This window comes from Pinus tabuliformis, chromosome 8 (assembly GCF_031772625.1).
Source record: "Pinus tabuliformis cultivar Carrire ecotype Pingquan chromosome 8, CPIR1, whole genome shotgun sequence".
Classification (NCBI taxonomy): domain Eukaryota; kingdom Viridiplantae; phylum Streptophyta; class Pinopsida; order Pinales; family Pinaceae; genus Pinus; species Pinus tabuliformis.
Window position 1 is genome coordinate 654399484 of NC_142294.1, and position 15219 is coordinate 654414702.

Sequence of the window (15219 nt, forward strand, 5' to 3'; positions counted from 1 at the left end):
GAGACATGACATAAAACCTAAAATTTCATTAACCAATAGGCATTTAAGCAAAATATAATATTAGTTAAACAAATAAACGCCATCAAACATTATATCAAAACCATAAATGGTACGAGGGATTGGTGATAAAATTACTCAAAACTTAAAAGATAATTTACACTGGAAATTATGAAAGCCATGTTTTATATTGAGTATATTTGAGCATTTAAGCAAAATATAATATTAGTTCAACAAACACCATCAAACATCATATCGAAACCATAAATGGTATGAAGCATTGGTAATAAAATTAATCAAAAGATAATTTACACTAGAGACTGTGAAAGACATGTTTTACATCGAGTATATGTAATCTATGTTTTAGAAATCAATTTAAACCATAACATTATTGTTTAACACAAAACAGTATATAAATCAAACATCTTTACAAACTTCACTCAAAAGATTGAGAAAGAACATCAAATACCATACACATGAAACCACATATATCTATCTCTTCTATCTTATCTTTTCATGATCATGTATGCCCATTTTCTTTCTATTTGTTCTGTCTTTCGATTTCATTGGAATTATAACTTTTTGTTGTATAGATCGCATAGGTTCATGAGAGGTTGACACACAAAAATCAGCCCCAAACTTTTTATGTTAACTTGAACACATAATTAAAATTTGCATCTAAGAATTACTATATTGTGTGAAGTATTTGACAAATCCAATTTGTCTATAAACATGTTCTAAAGGCTTAAATTTATCATCATATCCAAATAACATGTTAAAAATATTACATTCATGAAGTGCTGGATTGTGTCAATTTGGCATAAGTCCATATTGGCGAGTTTGTTTATAAACATGTAATTTTACAACTTGAGTCATGCCTGACAAAGGAATAGCATGCATATATTACTTTGAAAGCATTGAATGCATGTGCATTTCTTGCCCCTTTCAATTACTTTGAAAGCATATATGTATTTCTTGCCCTTTTTAATTACTTTGAAAGGATATATGTATTTGTTGCCCTTACCAGTAATCTCCACAGGAACAAAATCCATTATTAAAGTGATGGAAACGGTTTGTATCTCTCACAATAATTTCTCGGCCAACAGTCTTGGAGATGAATTTAGTGGTGTTGTGGCAATCACTACACACACGAAGGTTCTTCATGATTCGGATGGGGGTGCCTGGGCTTGTATTGATAATACCAAAAGCAATGGCCAGCTTCTCACTATGGCTGCATAGCATGTTTTTCTTCACCTCCTCCTCCACATCATGCAGAACAAGATTTGTGTTAGGCACATATCCTAACTCCTCCATTTGCCTATACAAGGTTTCTAACATTGCATAAATTTTTTCAGACTGAACATGGGTTCTGTCCCCCACGAGGAATGTATGAACTTCTCTATTTACCTCGATAAAACTACATCCAGGTGGTTTCTTCATTTCTCTCTCTTTCATCATTGTCCTCAACTTTGCTACATCCTCCCACCTGCCTGCCTCAGCATAAATGTTTGACAACAATACATAACATCCAACATTGTTTGGTTCTAACTCGAAGAGTTGTTTTGCCACTCGTTGTCCTAACTCAATATTGCAGTGAATTCTGCAGGCCCCAAGTAAAGCGCCCCACACGACGACATTGGGCTCTAATGGCATATTTTTGACAAGGTTATGTGCTTCATCTAGATGCCCTGCTCGCCCAAGAAGGTCAACCAAGCAGGCATAATGCTCCAGCTCAGGTGCAAGGCCATAATCGGACTTCATACACTCAAAGTATTGCCAGCCTGCATCTACTAGCCCTGCGTGAGAGCAGGCATTCAAAACACCGATGAAGGTGATGCGATCAGGCTTTGTGCCTTCCGGTTGCATTTGGGAAAACAGCACAAGAGCGTCCTCTCCCTGCCCATGAATTCCATATCCCAAAATCATTGCATTCCATGACACCACATTTCGATTCAACATCTTGTCAAACACTTGCCGAGCAATGTCTATATGGCCACACTTGGAATACATGTCTACAAGCCCAGTGCCCACATAAAAATTACATTCAAAATCATTTTTTATCACATAACTGTGGATTTGCTTGCCTTGTCCCACAGCAGATAAATCTACACAAGCGGGCAGAACACTGACCATTGTGATTGAGTTGGGTTTTATGCCTTGGATTTGCATTTCATTGAAGAAATTCAAGGCTTCATGGGAATGACCATTCAATGATTACATTCCACGAAGCAACATTTCGTTGGTGCATTCTTTCAAACAATGTATGGGCTATGTTGATATCTCCACATTTCGCATACATGTCTACAAGCCCAGTGTCCACAATAACATTAAATTGAAATCCATTTCTTATTACATAACTGTGGATCTGTTTACCTTGTTCCAGAGCCAATAAATTGGCATAGGCAGGCAAAACACTGACTATGGTTACTGCATTAGGTTTAATGCCCTGGAATTGCATTTCATTGAAGAATGCCAAGGCTTTTTGGGATTGGCCATTCTGGGAATAACCAGAAATGATTGCAGTCCATGACACAACATTTCGTTTAGGCATTCTTTCAAACAATTTGCAGGCAATGTTCACATTACCACATTTGGCATACATGTCTACAAGCCCAGTACACACTACAACATCAGATTCAAATCCACTTCTTAGTGCATAACCATGGATTTGCTTACTTTGTTCCAAACCTAATAAATTAGCACAAGCCGGCAAAACACTAGCCATTGTGATTGAATTGGGTTTTATACCCTGAACTTGCATTTCGCTGAAAACTGCGAGGGCTTCATGGGGAAAGCCATTCTGAGAATAACCAGCAATCATTGCATTCCAGGACACAACATTTCGTTCAGACATTCTGTCAAACACTCGGCGAGCATTCTCCAAACTCCCGCACTTGACATACATTGAAGCGAGCGCAGTACCAACATAAACATCCGACTCCAAACCCCTTGCAATGATTTCTTGATGAATGTCCCTGCCCGCTTGCAAATCTGAAAAGCTGCCGCATGCATTGATTAAAGAAATAATTACCAACCTGTCTGGCTCTATGCCTACGCGTTGCATTTGAGAATACATTCTGAGCGCTTCGCGGCAGAGGCCATCCTCTACATAGTCTCTAATCAAGTTGTTCCATGATAAGACATCGTGCTCGTTGTGTTCTTGTGTATTGCTTTGCGTGGATAGATTTCGGTTTCCATATGCAGTGGCACCTGCTGAATCGCATTCTCTTTTCTTTTTCACTTTATTCCCTTGCCGGTGTTTCACTGTTGCTGCTGCAACAACGGTGAAGGCAGGAGTTTGACGACGGCCATAAATATAAAGATGATAAGTATTGGTATGCAAAACTAAGGGCAGATGCATATGCGTGTGAGCCTTGTATCTGTGAAAGGAAATTTCATTAGTACACGGAGATAAGGATACGGAAGAAGGAAAAAATGGCAACAGATCCATCCTGCAAAAGGCAAGGGGAAGGCAGCACAAGGAAATTATTACAGAGAAGCGTGATTGTTCTATCTATAGAATTTAGTTTCATATGGAGTGTAGAACATCCAAAAAAAATGAAAGCAAACTTTTCTATAGTGAGCTAATTGTATGGTGGGATCTAGTGGAAATCAAGGTTCTAGGTTTAAGAGTGGTCTAAATATGCATGATAAACAAAATTTAGAAATTTTGGTAAGGTTTTAAAAAATTGTAGAAATTTTGTGAAATCTAGGCTAGAGGTGTCAAAACTTCAAGATTTTGGGTGCTTCAAGGGTTTTTGATAGTGCTGAATCTATTTCCACCATAAAAAACAATTTAAATACTTTTATAGCTAGCTTTAAAAAAAAAAAAAAAAACGTAGCAAAATTGTGGCCTCAGTAGATAACAACTTACCTTTGTCATGGTTTTTTGGAGATATATAATTATGATATTTTTAGCTATTTATCTATATGATGTTAATATTTATTTCTAGGAGATTATGATTCAAATCTAGAGTATGTATATTTTTATGACTTTTTTCCTTACCATAAAATTAGGATATATATGTATAATGGTTAAGAACTTGTGTTTCTTACTAAGAGATCTTATGTTTAAATTCAGAAGAGGTAGAGTGAGTAAATTTTCATAGAATTTTTTTTTTTTTTTTTCTCTTGCCATAAAATTGGGTGAAGCCACTCCACAATCCATTGATAACAAAAACTCATGTCTTGGCAAGGGTGGAGATGTCTAGAAACACTCCCTTTGGGAGTCCCACACTAGGGGTGCCTCGCACTTGAGCTTCCTCACAGTGGGCCAATATTACTTATTTAACATTTTAGTAGTCAAATCGTTGTGTGGAGGCCAATCCCTTGTTTCACAAACAAAAAGGTCTCATATACCAATTTGGTGTCTAACTTGACTATGACATGAAAAAAATAGACTAAATTAGGAAAATATGAGTAATTGTGATTTTTGGAGGTTATACATAGTCTATTTTTTATGAGAAATTTTTAATTTGCCTTAGAAATCTTGGAAATATGATGTATTTTTCATAATTTAGGTTATAGGCACAACTTTTCTTCTTTTCTTTTTGACACTTGCATGCACAATGCCAGAAGCAAGTCAATAAATATGCGTTATTATATGTGTGCCCAAATGCATAAATATTTTAGAATTATTCTAGAAAGTAAATCTATTCTTCAGGAAGAAACACCTTAGGAAGAATAAAAAATGTTACAAAATGCCTCTTTCACATGAGATTGATATTTTTTGGTCATGTGCATAGTCTTATGATAGTTTGACTTTTGGATCATCTATTGACTTGAATAATCCCTAAGTTATGTTAGTGTGAATCACTTCTTGATATTTAAAGGATTGACCAATTTGCATTCTTCCTCCTATTGGCTTACTTTTCTTAAGGAAGGTTGAAAGGAGGGATATTGAAGCCTTTGAAGACCGTTGGATGTAAAAGATTCTTGAAGGGAAACAAAGTTCAATAATCCGTCACTAAAATGTATGAATCTTGTTGATGTACTTCTTTCTTCTTTTCAATATAATTTTCTTTTTCTCCCCTTAATTTGCTTGTTTTGTTTAACGCCACTTCACCTACTTGGATCTCATTGAACTTTGCAAGTAGATTACAAGAGTTCTTACTTTTCTTCATAAATAAGATATAGGGTTTTGCTACTTATATAATAGGAAAGGTGTTTTTTTGAACTTTGCAAGTAGATTACAAGAGTTCTTACTTTTCTTCATAAATAAGATATAGGGTTTTGCTACTTATATAATAGGAAAGGTGTTTTTTTGTCTTGTGCACATGATTATAGGAGTTGGATCTCCTCTTCTTTCTCATCCATTCAAGATTAGAAGATCCATTAATTAGTGCAACTCCACAACTTCCTCCCTTTCCTTCTTTCTCTAAAGCCTAGTTAGTTTCCTTTCTTGTTTAACATATTAAATTAAAATGTATTTTATTGTTGTTTTTTTGTGGCCTTGAATTAGGTAATGTGGCTCTAGTAAAACACCATTTGTATGGAAATCTCGTCGATATTATGACTCTATGGGGGAAAAGCTTCTTTTTATTTCTCAACTTTCTTTACATTGGTTTTTTTTTTTGAGATACGCTCTTTGGTTTTCTATTTAATAACTATATTTAACTAAGATGCACAACAACACAATGTTGCACCCATCTTCCCTTTAATATATTTTTAAGTGTTTTCTTCTCTATGCATATGCCTATTTCTATATTTGTGTGCCTAAATGTGATATATGCACCTAACATGTCTTTTAGCGAAAACATTAAGAGAAACATGTCTTTGAGTGAAAACATTAAGATAATTTTCATTATTATTAATTTAAAATTAATTAATTAATAATTTTCTTTCCTCAAGTAAGTTTGTACCTTGTTGCTTATACTACACATTTTTCGATAATTTCTAAAAATCACAAAAGGAAAGTAAATAAAAGAGAAAAAGTTTTAATTTTTGAGTGTATTTTGTTTAAGCTTTCATTTCATGCATTTATTTCCTACAATACACACATCAAGGGTACACATTGGATACCATATGAAGTAATGTAGGATAAAATTAACTAACATAACAAAAATAACTTAGAGTTCTTTGTTTTGGATCTATAACACCGACAAAAGATTAGTATAGGGCGTTGGGTTTTCTTTGGGGTGGTGCTTTCAAACTCACAATGACATTTCAAAATTAAAGACTTAGAGGTGATTAAATGCGGAAAAGGCCTTTGTAATACTATGTGTAACTAGGAAGACATTCATCTCTTTCTTGACAAGGGGGTGTATAATCAAAGGGGAGACCATGTGGAGCAAGGATTACTCACATAGTTGGCCTCTCAGTTCATGTGATGGATTTAAAAAATTCTTACTGAACGTCAATGACTTATTCAACATCCAAATTCTTGGGAGGTCAACATCAAATGACATATTCAAGTATAATTAACTTCATGTTGCCCATATAGTGTGAAGAGGAATTTTAATGGTTTGACTTTAGGTTTCCACCTGTGGGTACTCACTTATGCCTCGTAGTGAGATATCCATCAGTAGGCAAGAGTAGTAGATATCAATATTCATTGGATTTCATCACCTTTGGTCAGTTACTTGAGGCTTTTGAAACTACTACCATTACCTTTAGTAAGCCTTTGTCTTTGGATTTCACTATAGAGGGTGGATGCCCATTTAGAAGGCCTCTATTTATCTATTTTATTAAGGCTTGATAGTGTGCCATAGGGGCATGCTATTTAATTAACACAATCGAGGACATGGAGAACTTTGTAAGGAATTGTGACATAATTTCTTTAGAAAATATGAGACATTATCCTAGGATCCAAGGAGCGTCTTACCCATTCGAGATTCTCCCCCTCGTAGACAAGGCCATAATATCATTATAGAAAGGTCCAACACGTCTATTCCTAATGGTGGTGGTTCTTTAGAAGATATATGGGGGAAATGCTTCAAGAGGAGGAAATTTACCTACCCCTTACCCTATTTCATTTGGAGGTAAAGCTCCTCAAACACAAGTTTTTACGGTTGTAATTAACCTTCTAGACTTGCTATAGTTAACTAATGATCCTATTAATCATGATGTGTATTTCCATCTATGCCCAAGGAGTCACCCTTGGACATTCCTATGTTTGAGGGAAAACTTGGAAAAGACCATTCGAATAATATTAAGACCTTTCACATTTGGTGCTCTTCAAACAATACCATGGATGCTAGCATTATACTTAGGCTTTTCCAATGTATTCTCATGAGCGTAATGGACACATGGTACATCGATCTTAAAGGTGGTTCTTACTATGTTGGTCTAGCTTTGGAATTTTTAAATCATTTCCAATTATGTCGTGAATGATATCCTTATTAATTTCATACAATTAACCTCTACTTATGCTACATATCACATCCATGAGTAGGGATGTGGGAAAAGCATATAGAAGATCCCCTTGTCTAATGATATTTTGTTTGATTGGTTCATTAAATAATCACTTCATCATAGAATCTTTAAACATGTTGTTGTATAACAATCAAACTCTTAGGAAGAAGTTATTCTTAAATCTCAAGGATTAGATCTAATATATTCTCAATCTTGTTACCTATCCACCATCCTTTCTCATGCCCCTAGCATAAGTGGGGTTCCCCACATGTTTTAGGTTAATTTCAAGAAATTGATGGTCTTAGTGGGCCTAACAATTATCCATCTAACTAGTTCAATCATGTCGGTCCTTAAGGAGGGACAAATGCCTCTTTTGGAATACCTTATGGGTATACTGCATCCTTTTTCCCAAGCCTCGAGCACCTCAACTACATCCCATGGGGTGTTACTCTAGAAATTTAGGAAGTATTAGGTGAGGCTATATAGGGGTATTTAATTTTTTATTTTTTTTGGTATAATGATATATACTATATACAGGTGACTTAAACATTTCATGGGAGATTTTTTTTTTAATTATTGATACATTTTTGTGTGACAAATGATAAACTTTCCATAATGGATTATTAATATTTATAAATGAATTTACCATCATGGGAATACATAAATAAGATGAGGATATGATATCATTTGAAAATAGGGGTAATTTTTGTAAGTCCATGAATGCATGTGTTCTGAACATTTTTTACTAAGAAATGTGCCCATCCTACTTCCACTTATTATTAGAGAGGATTTTCAATCCTTTTCCTTCATGTAATATTAACTTGGTTCAATTTTTTCCTTCCTAACCTAACCATACATTGGCTTAACCTAAGAACAATATCCCATATTTTCAACCTAATATTTCACATGAAATCCATGGGTTATGAATTTACTATGACTTTTTGAGTTATTGTATGTATTTGTGTAAGAATTTTCATATTGATTTTTTTTTAAATTTTTGTAGAAAATTTCTAGGTGAAAACTTAAGCTATTGTTTAGGTTGGTGTTTGGGATAAAATTAGGGCTTATAGTTGCAATTTAAGTCAAAATTTAGGTCAATAATTGTACTTAAATTTTGATATTAATACTAAAAAGTAATGTTGATAGTAACCACAATTAGCCATATTTGACCCATAAAACTTTGAGCCTTCCAATCCACTAACTCCACTAACACTTGAGTCCTCAACCCCCTTACCCACTAACCTATTAACCACCTTACCTATTAATCCCCATGTTTAGGATTTTCTTGCATATGTTGTTGAGTATGTTGCCATTGATGTCAAAGCAAGTGCAGGATGTAAAAGCGGGTGTAGGATGTCAAAGCAAGTATAGGATGTCAAAGTAGGTGTAGGATATCAAAGTAGGTGGAAGTTCTCATCATTGATGTCCTTGATATGCTAGTTGTCATGGATGAGATGATGCATTGATGAAACCCTAACTCTAGGGTTTGGATTCCCCGAATTATGTTCATACATCGCTCTTATTGGAGATTTTGAAGATGCAAATAAATGAATTTGTCTTGGAGACCCTCGCCATTGGATTCTGCTGGATATATGGACTGCCACGAGAACCCTTGTGGTTTGAGAGATATGCTCAGTCAAAGATTGTGCATCCAACATGTGGCCCAAAGCTCCAAAACATGAATGACGTGACAGTTTTAATGGTGTAATGATATGGCATATAAGGATTGAAGGCTTCAATCTAGTTGATGATGTGGTAGCTATGTCACACTTAATTCAGAAAAATGAGGACAACTCTATATAGGAGGAAATTTAATACTAAAGTTTCAAAGTTAAAATTCAAATTCTTATGAAAAGGAAATATTGTCTCCAAATAACATTTGAAATTTAAAATTTCAAATGAATTTCTTTTACCTCCTAAAATTAGAAGTTGGCTAATTATTAACATCCATCCAAAATTTATATAATCACATTCATTCTCCTTTCAAAATGACAAGATGAAATTTTCTCTTCATCATTTGTGGTTAGGGTTCCTTCTCTTTGTCTTTTGCTGGGTTGAACAAAACTGAGGTCAGATGTCTTGAAGAGTTTTGGGCTTGTATGTTCATGCTTGGGATTCGTTGGATCTTTTTGTCATGTTTTATAGGTGATGCAGGTTGTCTCAAATCAAGAATCATTATTGTGAAGTTTGTTCTGAGGCAACCCTACTGAGAATTCCATTATCATTCATTTGACAGATCGATACATGGAAGGGTTTTGAATATTGTGATTTGAAGTAGTCTTCATGCACGTCAAAAGAAGTAACCTCACATCACTTGTATGTAGCCTTTATTTATCATTGAAGATAAAGCATGTTATATCCAGCTAACAAGGTAGACTCATATTCTTCTTATTTGTCTCAATATCCTTTTATATTTATCCTTAATTGCCTGTTTCAGGTGCATGTGACATACGCAGATGCCTCCCTAGGCTCTCTCGGTACCAGCAACAAACTTTTTTAATAGAGTGCTATGAGACTATCAACAACTTCATGACAGCAATAGCATTCAAAAACAACTGTATTATTTAGTAATTACATTATAAACAAATAAACATGGATGCACAGCAATTAAGGATTGCTCATCAGGGATTCACCCACAAGCATGGATGATCAAATGAGAACATCATCATTCTCATCCACATGGTTTATTAACGGGCATGATTCGTACAATAACATTTGTGTTTGTATTTGTAGATTCACAGTGTTGTTCCTCGACATGTTCTTGGCTAGGAAACAATGCACTTTGCACATAAATAACCATATTTAAATCTTTAGACCAATGCCTTTTCAATTTAAATATTTAAAACAATGCCTTTTGATTGGGCATCTTTATCCCACATTGTAGAAACATAAATTGATCGCATGGAAGAGACAGAAGGTCGCCGGGCACGCACAAGTATCTTCAAGCACCACTGCAAATGGAAGTCTTTGGTACTTAAAGAGTCTACAGAAATATTAGAAATACTAATGAAGGGTGGAGATATCTAACATTTCGTGATATGAAAATAAAATGTACTGAGCATTAGCAAATGAATCCAGCAGTTCAAGTTTGTTCCTAGGGCCTCTAGACCAGCTTCAGATATATTCAAAACATGAAAAAAATCCATCTCGTAACACAAAATGGTAGTAACTATCAAGGACTACACTTTGCTCAGAATTCTTTAGTCATACTAATAACTTCATGCAAGTATTCATCTCACAGAATTCTTTAGTCATACTAATAACTTCATGCAAGTATTCATCTCACAAATGCAGAGTAATAATAAATATCAGAGATTGCATAGAAATATTTTGAATCCCATAAAAAGTTTGCAACCATAGAAGGAAATTTGTACCACAAAATTGCTTTCTAATAACTGTAAATACAAGAATGTCTGCCCAATAGGCTGCAACGATAAACAGAGAGAAAAGAGTTGTTAAAAGAAAAGAAAGAAATATACAAAAATTGATAAAAGAGATTCTGTAAAGAAAGTGGCAAATCCTAGTAAAAAGCTGTCCAAATTGTCAGCTAGTAAAAACATATTGATAATTGGAAGGCCTGATTTTTTTTTCTAAAAAGTTTTTCAAACTCCTATAACCCCTTCTTCCTTGCCTAAAGCAACCACTACTTTCTTTAAAATAGCTTCAACAGGCAGATGTGAATTTTCAACTGCTTTTGATATAGATGCCCACCGCTCTCCATGCCTTGGTTCTGCAGCAATGCATCTCTTCAGAACATCCTGTTGGATCTCCTCAGTTCCATGCTGAAGTTCAAACTTGTAGTATTGGGCCCAAAAATCCCCATTGTCTGGTGCAAGAGTGACTGCCCTGTTCAACCAATTCCTGGCCTTATCAACCTTCCTATCATTCCAGAACAGCTTGGCAACAGCTGCAATCACATATGGATCATGATCACATCTCTTGAGTGCATCCATACTCTTGCTCTTTCTCTGAGGCCTTGGAGCCATCTCAATTGATGCTGCCCATAATATGCCACTGGTCGGGCACTCCTGTAACGCCTTAGCCATCAGGATCTCACTCTCTTTCTTATTGCCATGCCTTGATTCAGACCTGATAGCAGAAAGCCAGAGCTCTGGATTTTGAGGGTTCCTCTTTCTAGCTATAGTAAGAATTGCCCTCGCCTTGCTCAGACCACCCATTTTTTCCTCCAATTTAGCAGCTGAGAGCCATAGAGGAATGCACCCTGGACAGTTCTTGAGGCCTTGCTCATAGACCTCACGTGCAGCCTCCAAGTTCCCAAGACGATCTTCAAGCTGTCCTCGCATTAGCCACAATTTAAAGAATGCAGGATACTTTATAAGCCCTTCATCAAGCAGCGACCTCTCCTCCGCAGTGTTTCCCAGCTCTCTTTCAACAATTGCTGACTTCATCCAGACTCTTTCTGTACCACCTCTCTCACGAGCCTTGGCGAGAAGCATCCTTGCTCTCTCAGGCTCATGATTTTCAAACTCCAGCTTGAACGCAGCTAACCAAATCTCCTCTGAGTTGGGTATTGCAGCATAAGCCTCCTGCAAAATTGCTCGAGCGGATGGGACATCCCCTGCAAGCCACTTTTCCTTAGCTCCCATCAGCCATAGCACCTCTGCTCTCGGACAGTATGTCACTGCTTTTCTCAGTAAGGCATCCAATGATTCTCTAGTTCCATGGCTCTTCTCTAGCTGGGCAGCCTTAAGCCAAATACTTTTCTTAGCAACAAACACTGTAAGGGCATGTGCATAGATCGCACGTGCAGTTTCAATTGATCCCCTCTTCTTGCATTCCTCTGCATCTGCAACCCATGTTCTCTTTCTATCTTCCTCTTCAACTCCAATAGAAATTGTGTTGCGAATTATTGCCTGGCAAGTCACACCAGACCCTGCTCGCTCTGCGGCCTCTGCCTCCTTCATCCAAGCTTCTCTGTCAATCACTACCCCTTCCCTCTGCAGGGACCTGATTCCCCTCTCAATAATCTTGCCCACCATGGTTGTGTTTCCATTGGCCTCCTCAAGCTTCGCAGCAGTGATCCAGATCGAAGGTTCCTTGGAAAGCTTCTCCCTAGCCTTGTTGAGAACCTTCTTTGCCTGATCGTATGTCTCAAGCCTTGTCAACGCAAGCCACAACTCCACATGTAGTGGACAGCACTCCACTGCCCTGTGAAGCAAAATCCGGGCATCCTCCTCATTTGCCAACTCCACCACAGCCTTCCAAAGCCTCACAGAGTCAGGAATATGTTCCAGCCCCTTCCTCAGCACTCGGCTCTTGTTCGCATCATCATGTTCAAGCTTTGAAGCTTGCATCCACAGCTTCACCGAATTGGGGATCGCCTTTACACCGCGCGCAATGACGGCTTTGGCTTCATCCGGACTCGCCAATCTGCAAGCCTCCAACCATACATCTTCATTCTTTGGGCATTCTTCACAACCTGAAATGTTCAATATAAAGAAACGAATCGTAAAAGCCGAACATGTAAATTCAACTCCCGAATTTGAATTAATAAAAAGGTTCTGCAGGGCAGGAACATACCTTTTTGAATCAAATGCCGTGCAGCCTGTATCTTCCCTGCAACCTCCTCGAGCCTCGCCGCCGCAATCCAACCAGGAGGATGCTTCGGGTTAGTCTGCGTAACCGACTTGAGCAACAATCTGGCCTTTTTAATATCCGAAATCTCCGCGTCACTGGTAATCTTCATACTCTTGAGATCAGTCAGATACCCCTTGGGATCCACTACAGTCAACCCTGAAACCGAATCAGATAGCCTATCGAGCTTCAAAGACAGCACAGTCCCTCTCCCCTCTCCAACAGCCGTGAGATCAGTCACCGGCGTCTGTGCCCAGGGTGTCTCCGTGCCACCAGCAGCCCTGCTTTTCGGATCCAATGCACTGACGTGCTCCTTCTCTTGCCTGGCCTTCTCCAGCAATGTATCCGGAACTGGAACAAAACTCTCAAACCTCTTTTTCTTGTTCCGAAGCGAATAATCCCCAATCTCTGGTATGCTGTCCCACTCCTCGGTGGAGAGCGTATACAATTTCCTCTTAAGGTCTGCAAACTGCTCTGTAATTTTAGGGTTTGAGGCTCTGTACTTCTCAATCTCCTGTTTCAGCCTTGCCTCCCGCCGGTCCTTGCGGCGAGAGTCCATTCTTTTATCAATGCTCTCCCAGACAGCATCGGCTTCCTTGTCGTCCTCATCATATTCGGCAGAGGCAAACAAACCCACATCGTTACCCTCAAATTCATCGAACTTCTGGTTCTCATCATATCCCTTCTCGTCGTCTACTTCTTCCTCCTCTTCGGCACCCGCGGCACCGGCACTGCCCTTGCCCCGCCCTCTGCCCGCTGACGCGCCTCCTATGGTAGTGGCGGAGCGGTCCGGCAGGTCCGGGGCGGCCCTCGCAGGCCCGATATCAGACCGCGTGGTGAACCCCGTGGCCCCTCGGCCCAGCCCGGCCACATAGTTCGGTGGGGGTTTTGTGTTGAGAAACTCCAGCCGGGGCCGGGGAACAGCGGGCGCCTGCATTCTTCCTGCAACGAGGAGTCGCAAAGGCGGCAGCTAATAACAGAACAGGTTTCCAAGTTGCAGACTCTCAGCGGCGTCAACACCTCCCTTCGCCTGACGATTTTATTTCCTGCAGTCGACTGAACCGAAGTCTATCGCACCAACACGATTCGTGAACCCCGTCAATTGGATCCTCGCTATATTTGGCGTGAGATTTTCATACCTACCTTCTCAAGTGCTATTTTCATACCTAATGCGGCTTAACCAAAATATCCCTCTACCATTTTGTAAAATAGTTGAGGAAACCCTGAATGAGAAACAACATGTGTGTCAAACTCATAATACTATTTCTGGATGAGATGAATAAGAAATTGAAAATTGTTGAAGGTCATTTGGTGATTCCCTGAATGGGACTGTGCGTAAACCAGGGTTTGGCTCACATTTGAGATCCGTTGGGAACCTCAAGAACTCTAGGCTAACGGCCGCCCAAATCAACACATATGCTTTGATCTCTGCAGCTGCAGAGAAGGTAAAGAAACTTTAATCTGAGCAGAATTCATGTTTTCAATCTGTACTTTAATTTGAGCATAATTCATGTTGTCAATCTGTTTTTTCTTTTGGCGAAATTGTGTATCCTGATTGAAACTACAAATCAAGAAAATCAAGAAGACGTCGAATCAAGAAGATTTAAATTGAGTATTTGTTAACAAGAAACTAATTAAATAATCACCTAAATTGGGGAAAACTGATTTAGCTAACCCTTCACTTCTTTTCAGAAGTTTTTTTTCGTTTTTTCAAATCTGATTTAGGTTCTGATATATTATTTTTTCCTAGGCTTGGCGGAAGGCTTTGAGAGGGGCTACGAAATGCTTGATGGGGAGGCACGTAGTGCAACCAGCTCGCCTGCGCAAGGAGCTTCTGTGAGGAGAAGAGAGGATCTTTATTTTTCATAGCTCAATAAGGGGTTTTGTTTGAATGTGTTCGGTTTGGCTGACTCTGCTACCGACCGCAAGCAACACACAAAGCCTGCATTGCCTTTTAGTTAGCGTTTCTGGTTCTCTCCTCTGTATATATAAATATACTTTCTTCACAGGAGTTCAGAGTTCGAATCCAATAAGGCTCTGCAAGGAAAGCCGCTTTCCATGTTTTGCTATGAAACTTTTTTTGTAAGGTTTTATAACGTTCATCACTGCGTCTTTGTTGCTCCTTCATTATGGTGATACTTTGTAACTTGCCAAGTGAAACGTGTCAATGAAGAGATCTAACACTCATTATGTCAAGAATGCATATTTATTTCCTGGGCATACTCTTCTGACTGCTCACTGCCAAGTTTCTTTATCTATTTTTTAAAACATTTT

General features: G+C 38.1%; 1 protein-coding gene, 1 long non-coding RNA gene and 1 pseudogene across 4 annotated transcripts; 1 reads left to right on the forward strand and 2 right to left on the reverse strand.

The window, feature by feature from the left end:
* Nucleotides 1-736: 736 nt before the first annotated feature.
* On the reverse strand, nucleotides 737-3608 carry LOC149237263 (pentatricopeptide repeat-containing protein At3g12770 pseudogene; annotated as a pseudogene).
* A 6281-nt stretch (nucleotides 3609-9889) lies between these two features.
* On the reverse strand, nucleotides 9890-14728 carry LOC149237264 (protein STABILIZED1-like). Of its 3 annotated transcripts, XM_089372609.1 has the most exons (4): nucleotides 14592-14728; nucleotides 14302-14379; nucleotides 12892-14168; nucleotides 9890-12790 (listed from the first exon to the last, which is right to left on the reverse strand). In XM_089372609.1, the coding sequence occupies exons 3-4, from the start codon at nucleotides 13880-13882 to the stop codon at nucleotides 10953-10955; spliced, it is 2829 nt and encodes a 942-aa protein (XP_089228735.1). In that variant the 5' UTR covers nucleotides 13883-14168; nucleotides 14302-14379; nucleotides 14592-14728; the 3' UTR covers nucleotides 9890-10952. The 3 variants fall into 3 exon arrangements, with proteins under 3 accessions (XP_089228735.1, XP_089228733.1, XP_089228734.1); XM_089372607.1 differs by having other exon boundaries at nucleotides 12892-14379; XM_089372608.1 differs by lacking the exon at nucleotides 14592-14728 and having other exon boundaries at nucleotides 12892-14550.
* On the forward strand, nucleotides 14253-14951 carry LOC149237265 (uncharacterized). Its single transcript, XR_016246287.1, has 2 exons — nucleotides 14253-14390; nucleotides 14696-14951. It is a non-coding gene; the product is annotated as an uncharacterized LOC149237265 (long non-coding RNA).
* Nucleotides 14952-15219: the final 268 nt, after the last annotated feature.